Here is a 16444-nt window from a genome sequence, read left to right on the forward strand (position 1 = left end):
ATTAAGCTTTTGCTTTTCCTGTTTGCTGGGGACATCTGTGCATTTTCCTCTCAAATCTCTGTTTTTCCCTTGATCCAGAAATTAGGCTAGTTGCGACCGCTGTGTTGTTTACTAGATTCAGATCCTGTTTTAGAGGTGATTTCACGATTTGTATTTCTTCAAAATTGTATTTTCAGTTCTAACTGCTAACTACACGGGCATTTTAAAGCCATGAACACTTGAAACTGTTTTATATTGAACGAGGCCCATTTTCATCCAGGTCGGAACCGTCTTCTGGGACTGGAATTGCTCTCCAGAGCAGGTTTTCAGAAGGAGATCTTTCGCTTCACCTCCTACCTGACCCTTTTTTTTTTAATAAGCTGGAGCTGCCAGGGATTGAACCTGGGAACTTTTGCATGCCAAACAGATGTTCTACCATTGAGCCACAGCCCCTCCCCAGCGTGGGCTGTGTTCCACTTTAAATCCTCAGTGAATTAAACCAAACAATGTTCAGCTAAATCAGCATGCTAATTTCCTTGTTTTCTGTACCCACAGGCTGAGCAGTACCAAAAGAAGAATCGGAAGATGCTGGTTATTTTAATTTTATTTGTAGTCGTCGTCGTCCTTATCATTGTTCTTATTGGTGTAAAATTTCGCTAGGCATCACTCCAACGGTAATGATCTCTTTGTGTGAGAGCGTATGGGGAGGATTTGTTTTTATTTTGTCTCCGATGTGAATAAGGGGAACCTACCCTCCTGAAAAGCTGCCTATGAATGAATGAATGTATATGCCCAGCTGGTGCAAAGTCTGTGCAATGTTCCTGTTTAAAAAAAAAAAACACCTCTCTTTCTGTCTGTCTGTTTGTTTGTTTAACATGCTCAGTGATGCGTGAGGTTTCCAAAAATATGTGCATCAATATTGGGACCTTTTTGATTATTGCTCCCAGACAAAATATCTGGTTCCTTATCTAGGCAGTTGAAAAACTTAAAAGACTAAAAATTAAGGATTACGTCGTTTCCGAAGGTCCACTAATTACTTCCAGTGTTTTGCGACTGTGTGCTATCATCTGCAGTCTTGTTTGTGTTGCAGTTAATCTTAAGATATTATTGCCAACTATCTAGGATTTCATTAGATATGATACCAAAAAGGCCCATAATTTGGAGGTGAAAAAAATGCCTTAAAGTTAAAAAAAAAAAAAAACCTGTTTGGTTTCACTTTCCTCCAGATTTTCATTTTCATATTTTTATACTGTATAATAGAAGGGAAGCATTTGAAAACAGCAAATAATGCAGACTGATTTCATACCACTACTGCTTTTTTTTGCCCTGGAGTGGCATTTAGAAATGTAAATAGCACCCAAACTGCGGTCAGTACTATCAGTGTGAACAGTTAAAATGACTCTCTAAGGCTTTGAGTAAACAGAAATATATTCCTCCCCCCACCCCCAATCATCAGAAGCGTACCAGGGGTAAATGGCGCCCGGAGACAAATTGCCTCCAGGACGCCCCCCTGGCTCTGCCGCCTGCCTCTGCCCCCACCACCCTAGCTCCGCCCCTGATGCCCCAGGCTCCACCCCCACTGTCCTAGAACCCGCCCATGTCAACGGTTTGACATGGGCAAGAACTAGGGTGCCCCCCTCCCCCCCAGGACTCTACCTGCCGGCTGGGGGAGCCCCAATGGCGAGGGGAAAGAAGGGGGGAGTCCAGGAGTGGGGTTGAGGGCGCATGGAAACAGCTGGGGAGATCCTGCTGCCTCGTTGTTTTTGCGTGCCTCGGATGGGGTCAAGGCACTCGAAAACGATGAGACAGCAGGACTTCCTGGTCACGTGGGAGGCCGATTTTGCGCCCCCCATGTGACTAGAACAGTGGCGCCCGGGGACAAGGGGGGTACCCCTTGTCCCTAGGCAGATACGCCACTGCCAATCATGCACTATTTTCTACCGCATGTGTTTTGAAACAGTTGAACTTTAAACCTCAAAATCCAAAGGAAATTCTTTCCTGCCCCTCCCTCTCCCTTATCTAAGCATTTCTGGTTATAAGAAGTAAAGTTTGGCTTATTTCATCCTGTACTTGCAGATAACTGACTGGCAAAAAGCATGGTGCTGCCCGCGCATATATCAAACTGGATCAAGTAAGGTAGTTGGTGAGGGTTTTTTTTTTTTTTAATGTCTCAGGATCGTGTCCCTTAAGAGAAGAAATCTTGTCCTTTACTGTCCAGCTGCAGAGAAGATACAAGAGGAATTTGGGGGATGCTCTTCAGCTGTGATTAAGTGCTGTTCTACTGTGTGTCAGGATTCCTCCGTCTTTACGCATCAAATGACTGTGCGGGGAAGATAACTTTATGCAGTGACGTATTACTAGCAGCTTCATAGAATCCTAAAAATGCTGTGCAATTTTAGGGACCTTGGCTTCAATCATGTTTTTGTTTTTTTTAAAAAGCATTCATCGAATAATTTATTTAAAGCATGCTGTGTTGTCTTTTTTCTGTTTCCCACTTCCTACCCTGCAGTCATTAACTATGGCATTATGGACCTCTGCCCACTATTGCTTCTATCAACCAGCTCTTCCTGCTGTTTTGATTCTGGGGAAATAGTTACAGAACGTATATCCTTGGGTCATACCAGGATTTGTCTTCCCAGTTAGGGATACAGCCTACTCCACTGAGAAGTCCTCCCCACATTTTGTCCAAATCGGCTGCGCAAGATCTCTCTGCGCTGTTGTCAGACTGCCGCCGTTCCTTGCTAACATCGTCTTAGTTTGCAGTGATTGGTCCCCTTTCCTGAAGACCATTGGGGTTGGTTGAGCCAGATCTCTGTGGTGCTGATTCATCGAAGCCCCTGTCCTTACTGCCAATCACACCGTTTAGGACGCAACATAGATAACTGGAATGGCTTCAACCAATTTTTATGCACCTGTGTATATGTTGCACCCTAAGGTAATACGATACGGAGGAACCTCTTCCTCAAGCAAGGAAAGGCTCAGACTGTGCAGTGTTTTCGCTGGTTGTATTGAGCTTCAGTGTCCTGTCACTTTACCTCAAATTGTCCCGACTGCAGTGTGTGTGTGCATTGCATGGGTTGATGCTACCTTTGGGCCAGGGGCTTGGATAAGACCTGCTAAGATCCTGTTAACCAGAGTTAATGCACCAACTGCAAAATCATGTGTAACAGAAACCCTGAAACCTTACTAGAGCTCAAGAGTGCCCCTGGAGCACCTGAGATCTTGGATGCTTCGGGTTTTGTTTTGCTTTCGCTGCCAAGTCACAACTGACTTATGGAGGCCCTGTAGGGTCTTCAGGGCAAGAGACATTCAGAGGGGGTTTTCCTCCACATCATGCCTGGTCTTTCTTCCTTCTCTGATGGTGCATATAAAAAGCTTGGCTCCCTTATGCTGTTGTTTTTAATCGTAAGGCTTAGCTCTGATGGAGAGGGGCCGTAAGCTGGTTCCCAGACAAGACTTGCTGGAAAAGACAAAGGTGGTAGGAAAAGAGGAAAGCTCAGCATGAGACAGATTGATGGTATAAAGGAAGCCACGGCCCTCAGTGTGATTGGTGTTTGGAATATGCTGCCACAGGAGGTGGTGATGGCCACTAACCTGGATAGCTTTAAAAGGGGCTTGGACAGATTTATGGAGGAGAAGTCGATTTATGGCTACCAATCTTGATCCTCTTTGATTTGAGATTGCAAATGCCTTAACACAGGGGTCCCCAAACTACGGCCCGGGGGCCAAATCAGGCCCCCGGAAGACATTTATCCGGCCCGCTGGGCAGAAGCGGATCTCCCCCTTCTCTATCTCCTTTTCCCCAGGTTTACAAACAGCATTACATGGGCGACTCGCTATATTTCCAAGTAGCTGGAGGGGACCGTTACCAATGCGGCAACAGAGAGAAAGGCGGCGGAGCTTCAGGGCCGGATTGGAAGGGGACTGCGGGGGTGGGGGGCTCGGCCAGGGGCGGGTCGAGGGCAGATGGATGCCCCCAGCAGGCTGCACTTGACCAAGAGCCCGGCTGGGCTCTAGCCATCACGTGGGCTTCAGCCCCTATTTTGCAAAAGTTTGGGGACCCCCTGCATAGCCAGTCCAGGTGCTTTCCGGGAGCAACAGCTGCAGAAGACCATTGCTTTCACATCCTACACGTGTGACTCCAAAGGAAGGCACCTGGTGGGCCACTGCGAGTAGCAGAGAGCTGGACTAGATGAGACTCTGGTGGAATTCAGCTATGCTCTTATGCACTCCCATTCTCTTTAGTTTGCAAGACCTGAGCCGGGCTGCAAATGTGGGAGCGTTGGAGTGGTCCATTCATTTTATATAGAGATTCACCACAAGTGACGAAGGTACATAACACAATGCTGGCTGTACTGCTTCCAGCTGCAGCGGGGAGGCTCACAGGATGGAATGACAACAAATATTCCTATGCATAGAAAACTAGCATGTCCTATGTATGGAAAACTCGCATGTCCTGGGAAAAGAGCAGGCAGTGACCCTTTTCTAGCATTCTGTGTAGAAGGGAACTTTGGAGCAGCCTTCTGTCACGCAAGTTCTCTCCCACCCATCACCTGAAATGGTGTGACTCTGGTTCACATCAGTAACAACAAGATATTCTTTTGAGGGTTTCTTTTTCACATGTACGAGAAAACCCTTTTCATGTTGCTTTGAACGCATTCCCCTATTCCAGTTTAATTCTCACACCACTCTCTCAAGCGATTGCGGCTCCCAACACACACACACACACACACACACACACACGTTCTTTCCCTGCTGTTCCTTTGATCCTCATCAGGGATCTCCTGCTTTACGGATAATTTGACTCTGTCACAAGCTAGAGCAGTGATGGTGAACCTATGGCATGAGTGCCAGAGGTGGCACTCAGAGCCCTCTTGGACACGCATGACGTCGCCCCAGTTTGGCCACTCGTCAGTGGCATAGCGCCAAGGGGGTGAGGGGTCTGTAATGCACTCTGAGCATACCTCTGCAGGGCGTGTAGGGCATTCCAGGGAGTGTGTGGGGTGTTTTAGCAGCATTCCAGGGGCGTTCTCCATGAAAGCAGAGGCTGAGGGGGCAGACAGGGGCGTGGCAGAGTCACAAGGCGTACGCGTGCCCTGGACACAGTTTCCTCTTGCTCTGCCATTGGCACTTGGTCTCTAAAAGGTTCGCCATCACTGAGCTAGAATATGTGGGTCAGCATTTGGTAATTTTTTTTTTCTTGCCCTCCTGACTGAAATGTGGAGTCATTTTGGGGAAATGTCATTTAGAAGAGGAATAAACTGCAGAAAGTAAATGGCTGATAACCTTGCTGTGTCTCTCTAGCTTTTTAACTACACCAGAGTCCAGAAACAAGTACTAAAAACGGGCAGCAGAATGCACTAGAAGTAAGCCAAGAAATCAAAGAGGGGTGAAGGGAGCAGGTCCTTAAGGCAAAGTCTAAACTAATCATTAATTTTTTTTAATGGCATGAAGCCTATTAAAGGCTAATTTTTAATATGCTTCCTGAAGATGTGTGTGGGCAGAGCAAAGTAGATGTCAAAAGGGCAGGGCATTCGAGTGAAAAGAGATAGCAAAGGAAAATGCACGCTTCTGGGTCCATGGGGAGTGGGTTGCCATGCAAACTCCTTGTGAGTCATCTCCAAGACACTAGAATTAAAGGGGGGAGGGGGAGCCCCGACAACCTGTTTGCAGAGCTTTAGAAAGTGTTGTGGAGAACTTTTCTGAGGTTTCACTTGTATATTGCACTCCATCTGCTAAGCATATAATGCACTATGTTTTCTAAAGGTTTAAACGAAACCTGTGTTTGCTTTGGCCTCTTCCGCACATGCAGAATAATGCACTTTCAGTCCACTTTCACAATTGTTTGCAAGTGGATTTTGCTATTCTGCACAGTAAAATCCAGCTGCAAAGTGCATTGAAAGTGGATTGAAAGTGCATTATTCTGCATGTGCGGAAGGGGCCTCTGAGAAAACTAACTTGGTTTGAACAATCCTATTATCTGTGCTGGATTCAGTGTTAGATATGTACATTCCAAAGAGATTTGCCATCTTGAGATCCCTTCTGTTCAGGTACCGTGGTTTCATTGGAAGCCACTAAAGATTTAAGGAGAAATGCAATAACTTTTAAGAGATCTTTCTATGACTTTCCACATTTCCATGGCCAGCCATGTTCTAGAGGCTGTATTATAACACAGATGTGATATTTGTTTGGCCAAGAGGGCGTCGTGTTTCACATTTAATACCTACGATTTAATACTTACGAAGTAGCAGTGAGGTAAAATATGAACTGGCTGTGGGCTTTTCCAGGCTGTGTGGCTGTGATCTGGTAGTTTTTGCTATATCTGATATCTTCAGAGACTTGTCACAGTAAGATGTGTCTCTCCTTATTATGACGTGTCTCTGAAAATGCCAACCATAGATGCATCTAAGTATGAACTAGGAGTTGGCAGAGATTTGATGGCGATTGCCGTATCTGTTCATGCTTTGGTACATCCCGTGGCTTTTTGTGTAGCTAATGGTATGTTAACTCGCCTGAAATACTTTCAAGTGAGTTGGTTTCTTTCCTTGTGGTCGTGCCTCCATGGCAAACAATTTTGTTCCTAGCTAAAATTAACTAAATTTTGGTCTCAGAAGTAAATCCAGTGGCTAGTATTTCTTCCCCTTTAACAGTTGGGGAGGCTGAAGCTGAAGATGGCTGATTCCTTTGTTAGTATCATTTGAACAGAGGCTGAAAGTTTGGAGAGGAGACGTCTGAGGGGGGATATGATTGAAGTCTATAAAATTATGCATGGGGTAGAAAATGTTGACAGGGAGAAATTTTTCTCTCTTTCTCACAATACTAGAACCAGGGGGCATCCATTGAAAATGCTGGGGGGAAGAATTAGGACTAATAAAAGGAAACACTTCTTCACGCAACGTGTGATTGGTGTTTGGAATATGCTGCCACAGGAGGTGGTGATGGCCACTCACCTGGATAGCTTTAAAAGGGGCTTGGACAGATTTATGGAGGAGAAGTCGATCTATGGCTCCCAATCTTGATCCTCCTTGATCTGAGATTGCAAATGCCTTAACAGACCAGGTGATCGGGAGCAACAGCCGCAGAAGGCCATTGCTTTCACATCCTGCATGTGAGCTCCCAAAGGCACCTGGTGTGCCACTGAGAGTAGCAGAGAGCTGGACTAGATGGACTCTGGTCTGATCCAGCTGGCTTGTTCTTATGTTCTTATGTTAAAGGTGAAGAGAGATGTTCCGTTCTGAACAGCGGTCACCCATAGTGCGAATGTGGCTTTTCAGCTTGTACGTACATGAAACTCTGATGCTGGTTCAGTTCTCTGACTTGCCTCTGCTCTGTGCTTCAGGCTCTCTGCATTTTTGTTTCTTAATTAAGAGGCATATATTTATTTATATATGTGCACGGTTCCTGTCTCACTCTGTTGGGAAAAGGCCTCTTAGCATGGGTGGTTCCTTCCCCTCTGGTTAGAAGGTGGATCTTACCTGTAACATCTTGTCTCCGCCAGAGTAAACGAACGTCTTCCACAGTTTATTTCCTGCCTAGAGAAAATGTACAGGTTATTAGAGGAGCTGTGTCCTTCTCCAAACTCTCTGATCCCCTAGACCAGAGGTCTTCAAACTATGGCCCTCCAGATGTTCAGGAACTACAATTCCCATCAGCCTCTGCCAGCATGGCAAGTAGCAGGGCTGATGGGAATTGTAGTTCCTGAACATCTGGAGGGCCATAGTTTGAAGACCCCTGCCCTAGACTGTCCTTCTTACACTGGCAGTGGGTTGAAAGTACACTTCTTTGTAGTGGCTACATCACTTCATGGAGTAACAGAGCTGGGAGCCTTACCATCAAAAAGTAGACTCTGATTTTCCCATGAGAACAAGTTAGAAGAGCTGGCTTTTATACCCCCCCACCCTTTTCTCTACGTTTAAGCAGTCTCAAAGTGACTTACAAGCTCCTTCCCTTCCTCTCCCCACAACAGACACCTTGTCAGTAGGTGGGACTGAGAGAGTTTTGAGAGAACTGTGACTAACCCAAGATCACCCAGCAGCCTTCATGTGTAGGAGTGGGGGGAACAAACCCATTTCTCTACATTGCTCTTAACCACTAAACTATGCCTAAGGTCAGCTCAAGGCCTCCTTCTGCCCTTATCAGGGTATTTCCTAGAATCATAGAGTTGGAAGAGACCCCAAGGGCCATCAAGTCCAACCCCCTGCAATGCAGGAACACATAATTAAAGCACTCCTGACAGATGGCCATCGAGCCTCTCTTAAAAAACCTCCAAAAAAGGAGACTTCACCACACTCCAAGGTAGTGCATTCCATTGTCAAACAGCCCTTACTGTCAGGAAGTTTTTCCTGATGTTTGTATAGAATCTCTTTTCCTTCACTTTGAACCCATTACTCCTGGTCCTAGTCTCTGGAGCAGCAGGAAACAAGCTTGCTCCCTCACCAACATGACATCCCTTCAAATATCTAAACATGGCTGTCATGAAATCCAACCTTCTCTTCACCAAACTAAACTTACCCATCTCTTTAAGTCTCTCCTCGTAGGGCATGGACTCTAGACCTTTTACCATTTTGGTTGCCCTCCTCTGGACCCGTTCCAGCTTGTTAATATCCTCCTTGAATTGCAGTGCCCAGAAGTGTACACAATATTCCAGGTGAGGTCTAACCAATGCAGAATAGAGAGGTACAGTTGCATCCCTCGATCTAGACTCTACACTCCTTTTGATACAGCCCAGAATCACATTGCTATTGGTCCTTTTTTGCCTGCAAACTGTGGGATCCTAGGGAGAACTCCTGGTGTACAATAGAGGTCTTACGGCCACTGAGGATTTTCCTGTGCAGGCTGCCCAACTAATTGTTCATCTCCTATTATCTCCCCATACTACAAGGGATGAGGTGGGATATAAATCCAATAAAACAAAATAAATAATAGTGCATGTTTTATGTATGCAGAAGGTATTCCACAAGAAACGGCAGCCCACTCTTGAGAAGCTCTGGCATGTCTGTGGCATTTGACCAAAACGCTGCTGTTTGGAGAGATCTGCAAAGCAGCCGCATGGGATTCACTCTCACCATTATGAATGTCTCCACAGACATCCTTCCTGTAGTTAACGCAGCCTTTGATCGAGGAGGTGTCACCAACAAAAAAGTCACAGCCACCATTCCTGCCCAGCATGGGATATGTCATGCTAAGATGCCCTCCCCTTCAAAGTGAGAAAGGAACATGGGACTTAGTGTGGAAGTTCCTTCTTCTTTGAGGTGGGGAGTTCATCTTATTCCAACATGAACTGGGATGGGAATGAACGGTGGTTCCTCATAGGCCAGGTATCCCCAGCGTGGGACCTATGGGTCCTCTTGACTCAAAGCTGTTGAGGAAGCAGGCAGGATCTTTCTTAGGCAAGACTTGTTATTGGTCGCCATCATTCAAATGAAAGGGTTTCACTTGGCTGCAATACCAGCCACAGCTACTTGAGGTTGAAGGAGGTCTAGGAAGTATCTTGCCATGTGGTTCCATTCCCATTTCAGGTTAGTTTCCCCCTTTGTATTCTTCCTCTTTCTCACTCCCCTCATTTCTTTTGTTTTCCTTTTGCGAAGTGAGGTATTGGGTTTGGCTCAGCTTCCTGCAGCAACCCTTTTAGGATGGCCTTCACCCCCCACCCCACCCCAATATTCCACAAAAGCCCGCAGGCTTCAAAAGTAGGAGGCCCCATTATAGACCAACTTCTTTTCCCCCTCATAGTTATGTTTGCAGTTTTCAGGTTCACAATACGTTTTTCTCATAGTAGAACATTAAGGTTTTATTTTTATTTTTTTGGCTTGGGAAGACTTAGAATTAAAGAAGAAGATGGTTGCCGCTGGGAAAGACGGGATGTTAGCTAGAATCTTCCTCCTGACCCTACGGGGCAGGGGTCTTCAAACTATGGCCCTCCAGATGTTCATGGACTACAATTCCCATCAGCCCCTGCCAGCATGGCCAAGTGGCAGGGCTGATGGGAATTGTAGTCAATATCTGGAAGGCTCAATTGAAAAGAACCTCAGGAGAATCTCCCAATCACTAGATGCCTCTAACACCTCCAGAGTTTAAGCAACTTCCATGGCTAGTCTGACATTTTAGCAGCAAAAAAAACTCCATGGATATTTTTAAAAAACACCTTTTTTGGTGCCCCAAATAGCTCCCTCCCATGCTGTATGCATATGCAAAGGAATGTTTTCACAGAGCAGAAAATTGTCTTGGGGTGGGGGTGGGGGACGCAATAAAGATGCATCCAAATTATCTTGGCTACACTGAAACATGTTAATGTGTATTTCACTCTAAAAAAAACATGTTAGTTGCTTTCCTTGCCTTTACCTTGATAACCATATAAGAGTGGCAGGTGAGGTTTATGTTCTCTGATGGGCAAATGACAAGATTTGAGAAGCCTGTCTTACCCTCAGATAATCATAATTTCCTTTTGGTGAGGGGAATCTGTTCCTCCGAAGCTTCCAAAACTCCCCCACAAATTTTAAAGCAAGTTTAGTTTTGTGAATCATTCACCGAGATGTGCCTGAAGGAGAGTCAGAATAAAAAGAAATAAAAGTCAGCATAACCGTGTTTGGTATTTGGGTAGTCAGACTATAAAACCGATACACCTTGTGGTAAAAAATTATCTCCTGCTTTTTGTCATTTTAAAGTGTTCCCAATGCTGTTTTCCTAAAGGTAAAGCAAGAAAACATAGCTTAAGCTGTATTTTGGCTATTTACTCTGTCAAACACACTGGAGGGGTGGGGAAGAGGCTGACAGTTCAATTTAGATCTTGGACATTTTCATTTGGGGTCTCTTTATGTTCACCGTTGAATGGGAATTTTGGTATTCCTTTTTCTTCATTGCTAGGGTAGCTTTGTATATGCCTTGTATACAGAACCTTCCTCAAATGAGTTTCAAGGATTGTATGAAGCTTTCCCTAGTGCTGGAGCACACTCTGTGTATGCTTGAATCTATTCTGCTCATCCGAGTGTAAAATGGATACTCAGTTTTGTTGTGTGTGTGGCCCCCAAATCCGTGTGTAGGCATCGCTAATGCCGAATCTCTGCCCACTGCTTAATCTTTGGGCCTTCAATAAAAGCAAGCATTGGTTTCCAGTCATTTCTTCACGGTGATAACTTGCTACCTGAATGTGTGTCCAACACAAGGGATTTCATGATTTATCCAACTGTGTACAGTATATTTTCTCCCATATCTCTGTGAACAATTTGTAATGTATGAATAAAGGGTTGAAATTCCAAGTTGATGTGCCACATGTGATGCTGTTTGAAGCTCCCGGGGCGGGGAGGGGGAGTATTTTCCAAATATCTTAGGAAAGAGGCCTGTACTGGTTGCATTTTGGCCAAGTTTGATGCTTGTCTGCTTGAATTCTCTGAGCTAAATGCTCCCTTTCAATGTTTAACTATTTTAAATTGAGGTGAGGGCAGAGGCGTAGCAAGGGGGGGAAGTACCCGGTGCACCTGTGCATTCTCTGCCCATAATGCCCGATGCAATGCCACCCCACAGAGTGCGCTGCCTAGTGTGTCAGCCCAGCCTCCTCATGGATCTACGCCTCTGGGTGGGGGCAGGAGAGAGACAGAGCTGCTATTGCCAGCGTCTTTGAGATATAACAAGAATGGGTAGATCATAGCCTAGTACAGTGATGGCGAACCTTTTCGAGACCGAGTGCCAAAATTGCAACCCAAAACCCACTTATTTATCGCAAAGTGCCAACACGGCAATTTAACCTGAATACTGAAGTTTTAGTTTAGAAAAAAAGCGGTTGGCTCACAAGTGCGTTACTCAGGGTAAGCTTGGTGGTAGTCGGTGGCTTTGCTTTGAAGCAACCGTGCATCTCTTCCAATGGGTGAATCACAACCCTAGGAGGGTTTACTCAGAAGCAAGCCCCATTGCCAGCAACTGAGCTTACTCCCAGGTAAAAGGATTTGTGCTTTTTTGTTCTTTGCATGAAAATCAGTTGAGGTTTAACAGCTTAACAGGGTTACCTACACTGCTTCCCAGAAACTTGGTCTTAGGTTTAATGCTAATAGTGGAGCCAGCAGCCCAGGCCAGCCCTAGATGTGCGTGAAGTAATGAGCACTCTGTTCTTTGATGTGCCTTGCCCACCAGAGAGGGAGCTCTGAAGTGCCACCCTCTGGCACCACGATGCCATGGAGTTAGCCACCACTGTAGCCTAATATCACGCGTTGGAGACTAACAAAATGTTCGGGGTGTGAGAATCTGATCTGTTGAAAGGAACTTTGACTAGGAAAAGCTTGTCTCCCCAACTTATACTTATTAAATTTATTGTCCTTGTTATAAAGAATCTCTCTTGTTGTATCGTCCAGAGGCTTCCACAGCGAGTTCAACGCTAGCCCGTTGTGGAGTTTTCCGAGGGCTGTGTGGCCCTTGAGACTACGGCGGTGAACCACAGCTCAGAACACCCTGGAAAAGCCCACAACAACCAGTCTCTTGTTGGTTTGTAAGGTGCTAGTGAACTTGAATCCAGTTGCCATTCTGCAGACCACCATAGCTGCTCTTTGAAACAAAGAGAAATGTGATAACATCACCGTTTGGGAGCTACCGTACAATTCTTTCCAGCGGCAAACTTTGCCTGTCAGATGGGAAGGCTCCTTTGTCCCGTAATGACATGCTTTCTTTCCAAGTCTGTGCCTTCGGGGCTCTTGAAGTGCCGTATTCCGTACACTGAGTGTATGCATTTCTACACTGTGCGGCTTGATTAGAAGCCGACAGGATTTGCTGGTCAGTATGAACCCATAGCAGACTAAAATACCACAGGGACGCGATGCAAAAACGCAAAGAAATTGGGGGATACTCTTAGGCTGCTGCTCTTTTTATGAGACCTAGCCAGAAAATGTTGATGCTTGGGTCTTGTCTAGATTTCTGTGAGCGGGGGTGGGGTGGGGAGTGATTTCCATGGATTCAGCCCTTCAGGAGCAGTAGTGGCGTGGTTACTGCATGTAGTGGTTAAGAGCAGCTGGATGCTAATCTGGAGAACCGGGTTTGATTCCCCTTTCCTACACCTGAGTGGCAGAGGCTTATCTAGTGAACTGGATTTGTTTCCCTGCTCCTACAATCCTGTTGGGTGACCTTGGGCTAGTCACAGTTCTTCAGAACTCTCTCAGCCCCACCTACCGCACAGGGTGTTTGTTGTGAGGGGGGAAGGGCAAGGAGATTGTCAGCCCCTTTGAGTCTCCTTACAGGAGAGAAAGGGGGGATATAAATCCAAACTCCTCTTCTTCTTCCTTGGCAGCCTAAATCTCCCCCCTGTATAATTTCAGAGGGCATTCATTCCGTGGGGCCTGCAGCAGAACAGCTAGATCTGAGTCCAGTCACATGTTGGAGACCAAGAAGATTTGGGGGATTTAAGCTTTTGAGAGTCAAGGCTTCCTTTGGCCAATACCTCCCGCATAGTGATGCTCCTGAGGGTTAAGGGTTGCCTAGCAACAGCTAGGAGTGGGCCGGGGATCACTAATGGGGCAGGCAACTGTAATCTGGAAAACCAGGTTTTCATGCTTCCACATGAACGGTGGACTCTCATCCGGTGAACTGAGTTTGTTTCCGTTCTCCTCCACATGAAGCCTACTGGGTGACCTTGGGCCAGTCACTGTTCTCTCAGACCTCTCTCAACCTCACCTTCCTCACAAGGTGACTCTTGTGGGGAGAGGAAGGCTCATTCCGCACATGCAGAATAATGCACTTTCAAACTGCTTTCAGTGCTCTTTGAAGCTGTGCAGAATAGCAAAATCCACTTGCAAACAGTTGTGAAAGTGGTTTGAAAACGCATTATTTTGCGTGTGTGGAAGGGGCCAAAGGGAAGGTGATTTGTGACTCCTTCTAGATAGAGAAAAAGCAGGGTATAAAAGCCAGTTCTTCTTCCTTCTATCCACTGCACCCATAGAAACCTATGCTGGGCCCAGACCTTTGGTTAGTCTTTCAAGTGCCATGAGACTTTATTTTTGCGGCAGCAGCTAAGGTAGCTAACCCATCTGGAAAAATGCAACCGTCTGAATTCCACCAGCTACAAGCATTCCCTTCTCCCTCCCGTATTGTGCCGTGTAAGAGGCGATGGAGAAAAGGTTTTCAATCTGCCCATGTTCCCAAAAACAGCTCTCTGCAATTTTCAAAAAATCAAATTGGGCAAAAGTCATATTATGTTAGCTGGCATGTCAAAGGTGACGGTTAACACTGTAAAAACTAAAATTAGGCCAGGCTTTTCTGGAGTCCCAGACCCTGATCAAGGGTAGATTTTCTCAAAGCACTGTGTGTTGCTTACTTACTTCATTGATCTAATCTGCCTTTTCACTGAGACGGAAGGGGGGCGACAGAATTGAAAACAAAGCTGTCAGGGCAATGTAAAACTTACAGCCCAAAGTGAATAAAATAATTACAGAGTCAAAGAACAACAAACTGACCAGTTTAATAGAAGAGAGCCGAACTGCAAAATACAATAAAAGAATTGCCAATATTCAAAACAAGACGGGACATAAAAAGAGCATGAATCAACATTCAGTAGCCTGACATGATACCTATAAAACTGTCCCCACTTAAAAGGCATACCATAAGAACATCTTGACTAGGCAGGCTATGTTTATGGGGTGGTTTTCTAAGAGCCTTCCCCAGTCATCTACACTTTACTCTCAGCAAGGTGGGTACTCACTTTACCAACTGAGGTAGGTAGCCGTCAACCTGAGCTGGCTACCTGGAACCGACTTCCCTTGGGCTCAAACTCAGGTGTGAGTAGAGTGCTACAGTTTACCACTCTGCACTACAAGCATGTACTACAAGGTTCCTAATAAGTACCTTAGTGGGAGGTTGCTGACCTCCTTGCTATTGGAAACTTCAAGGGCTCATTTCCATGCATTAAACCCAGCCCTAGATTAACCGTTAAGCAAAATAAGCAGACACTTCTTAGGGCCTTAAGCAGAGAGGGTCCCATAGAGATTTTTTTCCTCTCTATATCTCTGCCAAGTATTGAAGCAGATTGGTTACGTCAGCTTAATTTTGTCGCAATGATCTAAGACTTTGCAATTAAAAAATGCAGGAGAAAGCTTTTTGTAGCCTAAATAAAGTTATACATAAACAGCAGTAAGCATTATTTTGAATCCTTGATTTGTGCAACTCAAAATCCTATGCACCTTCAAGGTAAGAAAGCAATGGAATAGGTGTTTGTTTCATACAAATAGTGATATTTATTCATTAGAATGTCCATTTTACTACTGTTTTTATTTTGAACTGCACATACAATATTTAGAGGCACCATAATCTTTTCAGTGCTTGGGCCTCTAAAGGTCTTAATCCGTTTCTGATTGTGCTGTGGTCTCAGCTTTTGAGAAAAAAAATGACAACTGGAAATGCACTGTTTTGTTCTTTGAAGAACGTGGATTTCATCTTTTCTCGGAATAAACAATAGCCCCTCCTTTGTAAACATTTTAGCATTTTGCTACGTGTACAAAATGGGTTTTTTTTTCTGTTTGATGAAATGCTGAGTTGGCTTTCAAGCATGGGTTCTATGGGGCAGTACTTGGAATGAGTTGCCTTAATGGGAATTTTAAACAACAAAATGGTTTACTTTTCTTTACAATTAACACTTTTAAAACACTTATCAACATTTAGCGTTACAATTCAAGGTCCTGTTCAGGTTGCAATTTCAAGTCCTTCTATTTACAGTCTACTGATAATTGCCAAGTCCAAATTCTTCTTTGCAAGTTGGCTGGCTCCTGAAGACTCCAAGGGCTTGATGAACAGGTTGCAACATGATGAAGGTCTCCAGGAGAACTCTCACCCATTACAACCACAAAAGAAAACCCTGAAACAATAAACTCCAACATTTACAACATAGCAAAAACAACAACTACCTTCCCAGTAGTTCCCAACAATATTGCTATTACCTTAACAAGGTGTTAAGGGCTTATAGAAATCAAGGTCCGAGTCTGGAAGCCTTGTCTTCTGCAAAGAGCTCTTGCAGCCTTTCTGCTGCTCTGAGTCTCCACCCCCTTACTGGGTCAACCCATTCTGGGCCAACCCATTCTGGGCATGGGGGTTACACTAGCAGCGGTTCTCAACCTGTGGGTCACGACCCCTTTGGGGGGTCGAATGACCCTTTCATAGGGGTCGCCTAAGACTTAGGAACCCAGACACAAATAATTTTATGGTTGGGGGTCACCACAACATGAAGGTTGAGAACCACTGTGCTAGCCACTAAAGTAATTTTCTTTTCAAAAGAAGACACACCCCAAAACCTCTATTAAAGGGTCAGGACATCTCTTTGCAGGTCTACTGGAAGCTATTCTTAAATCCGGCTGCATTGGAATAAAACCCCATTCTCATCCACCAGTATTGCGCTTTCAACAGTGCTTGCTCAGATGCACCCCAGCGCGAAGTGCATGGCTAAAGCAATGGTCGCGTGGAACTCTGAGGTACGCTGCCCCTGGCCATGGAAGCTCTGCCC

At 45.3% G+C, this 16444-nt stretch overlaps 1 protein-coding gene and 1 non-coding gene across 9 annotated transcripts in view; one reads left to right on the top strand and one right to left on the bottom strand.

The window, feature by feature from the left end:
* STX16 (syntaxin 16) overlaps positions 1 to 16410 on the top strand; it is a 44166-nt gene extending 27756 nt beyond the window's left edge. For 5 of the 8 annotated variants that reach the window (XM_048495875.1, XM_048495879.1, XM_048495880.1 and 2 more), the window contains one exon: positions 535 to 1514. In XM_048495875.1, the coding sequence (XP_048351832.1) occupies positions 535 to 639 (105 nt within the window). In that variant the 3' untranslated portion in view covers positions 640 to 1514. Of the gene's footprint in view, positions 1 to 534; positions 1515 to 2055; positions 2444 to 16267 lie in introns of those variants that run through there. The other 3 variants (XM_048495878.1, XM_048495876.1, XM_048495877.1) reach the window with 3 other exon arrangements.
* On the bottom strand, positions 361 to 432 carry TRNAA-GGC. Its single transcript has one exon. It is a non-coding gene; the product is annotated as a tRNA-Ala (tRNA).
* Positions 16411 to 16444: the final 34 nt, after the last annotated feature.

The sequence above is a fragment of the Sphaerodactylus townsendi genome, linkage group LG05, assembly GCF_021028975.2.
Source record: "Sphaerodactylus townsendi isolate TG3544 linkage group LG05, MPM_Stown_v2.3, whole genome shotgun sequence".
Classification (NCBI taxonomy): Eukaryota; Metazoa; Chordata; class Lepidosauria; order Squamata; family Sphaerodactylidae; genus Sphaerodactylus; species Sphaerodactylus townsendi.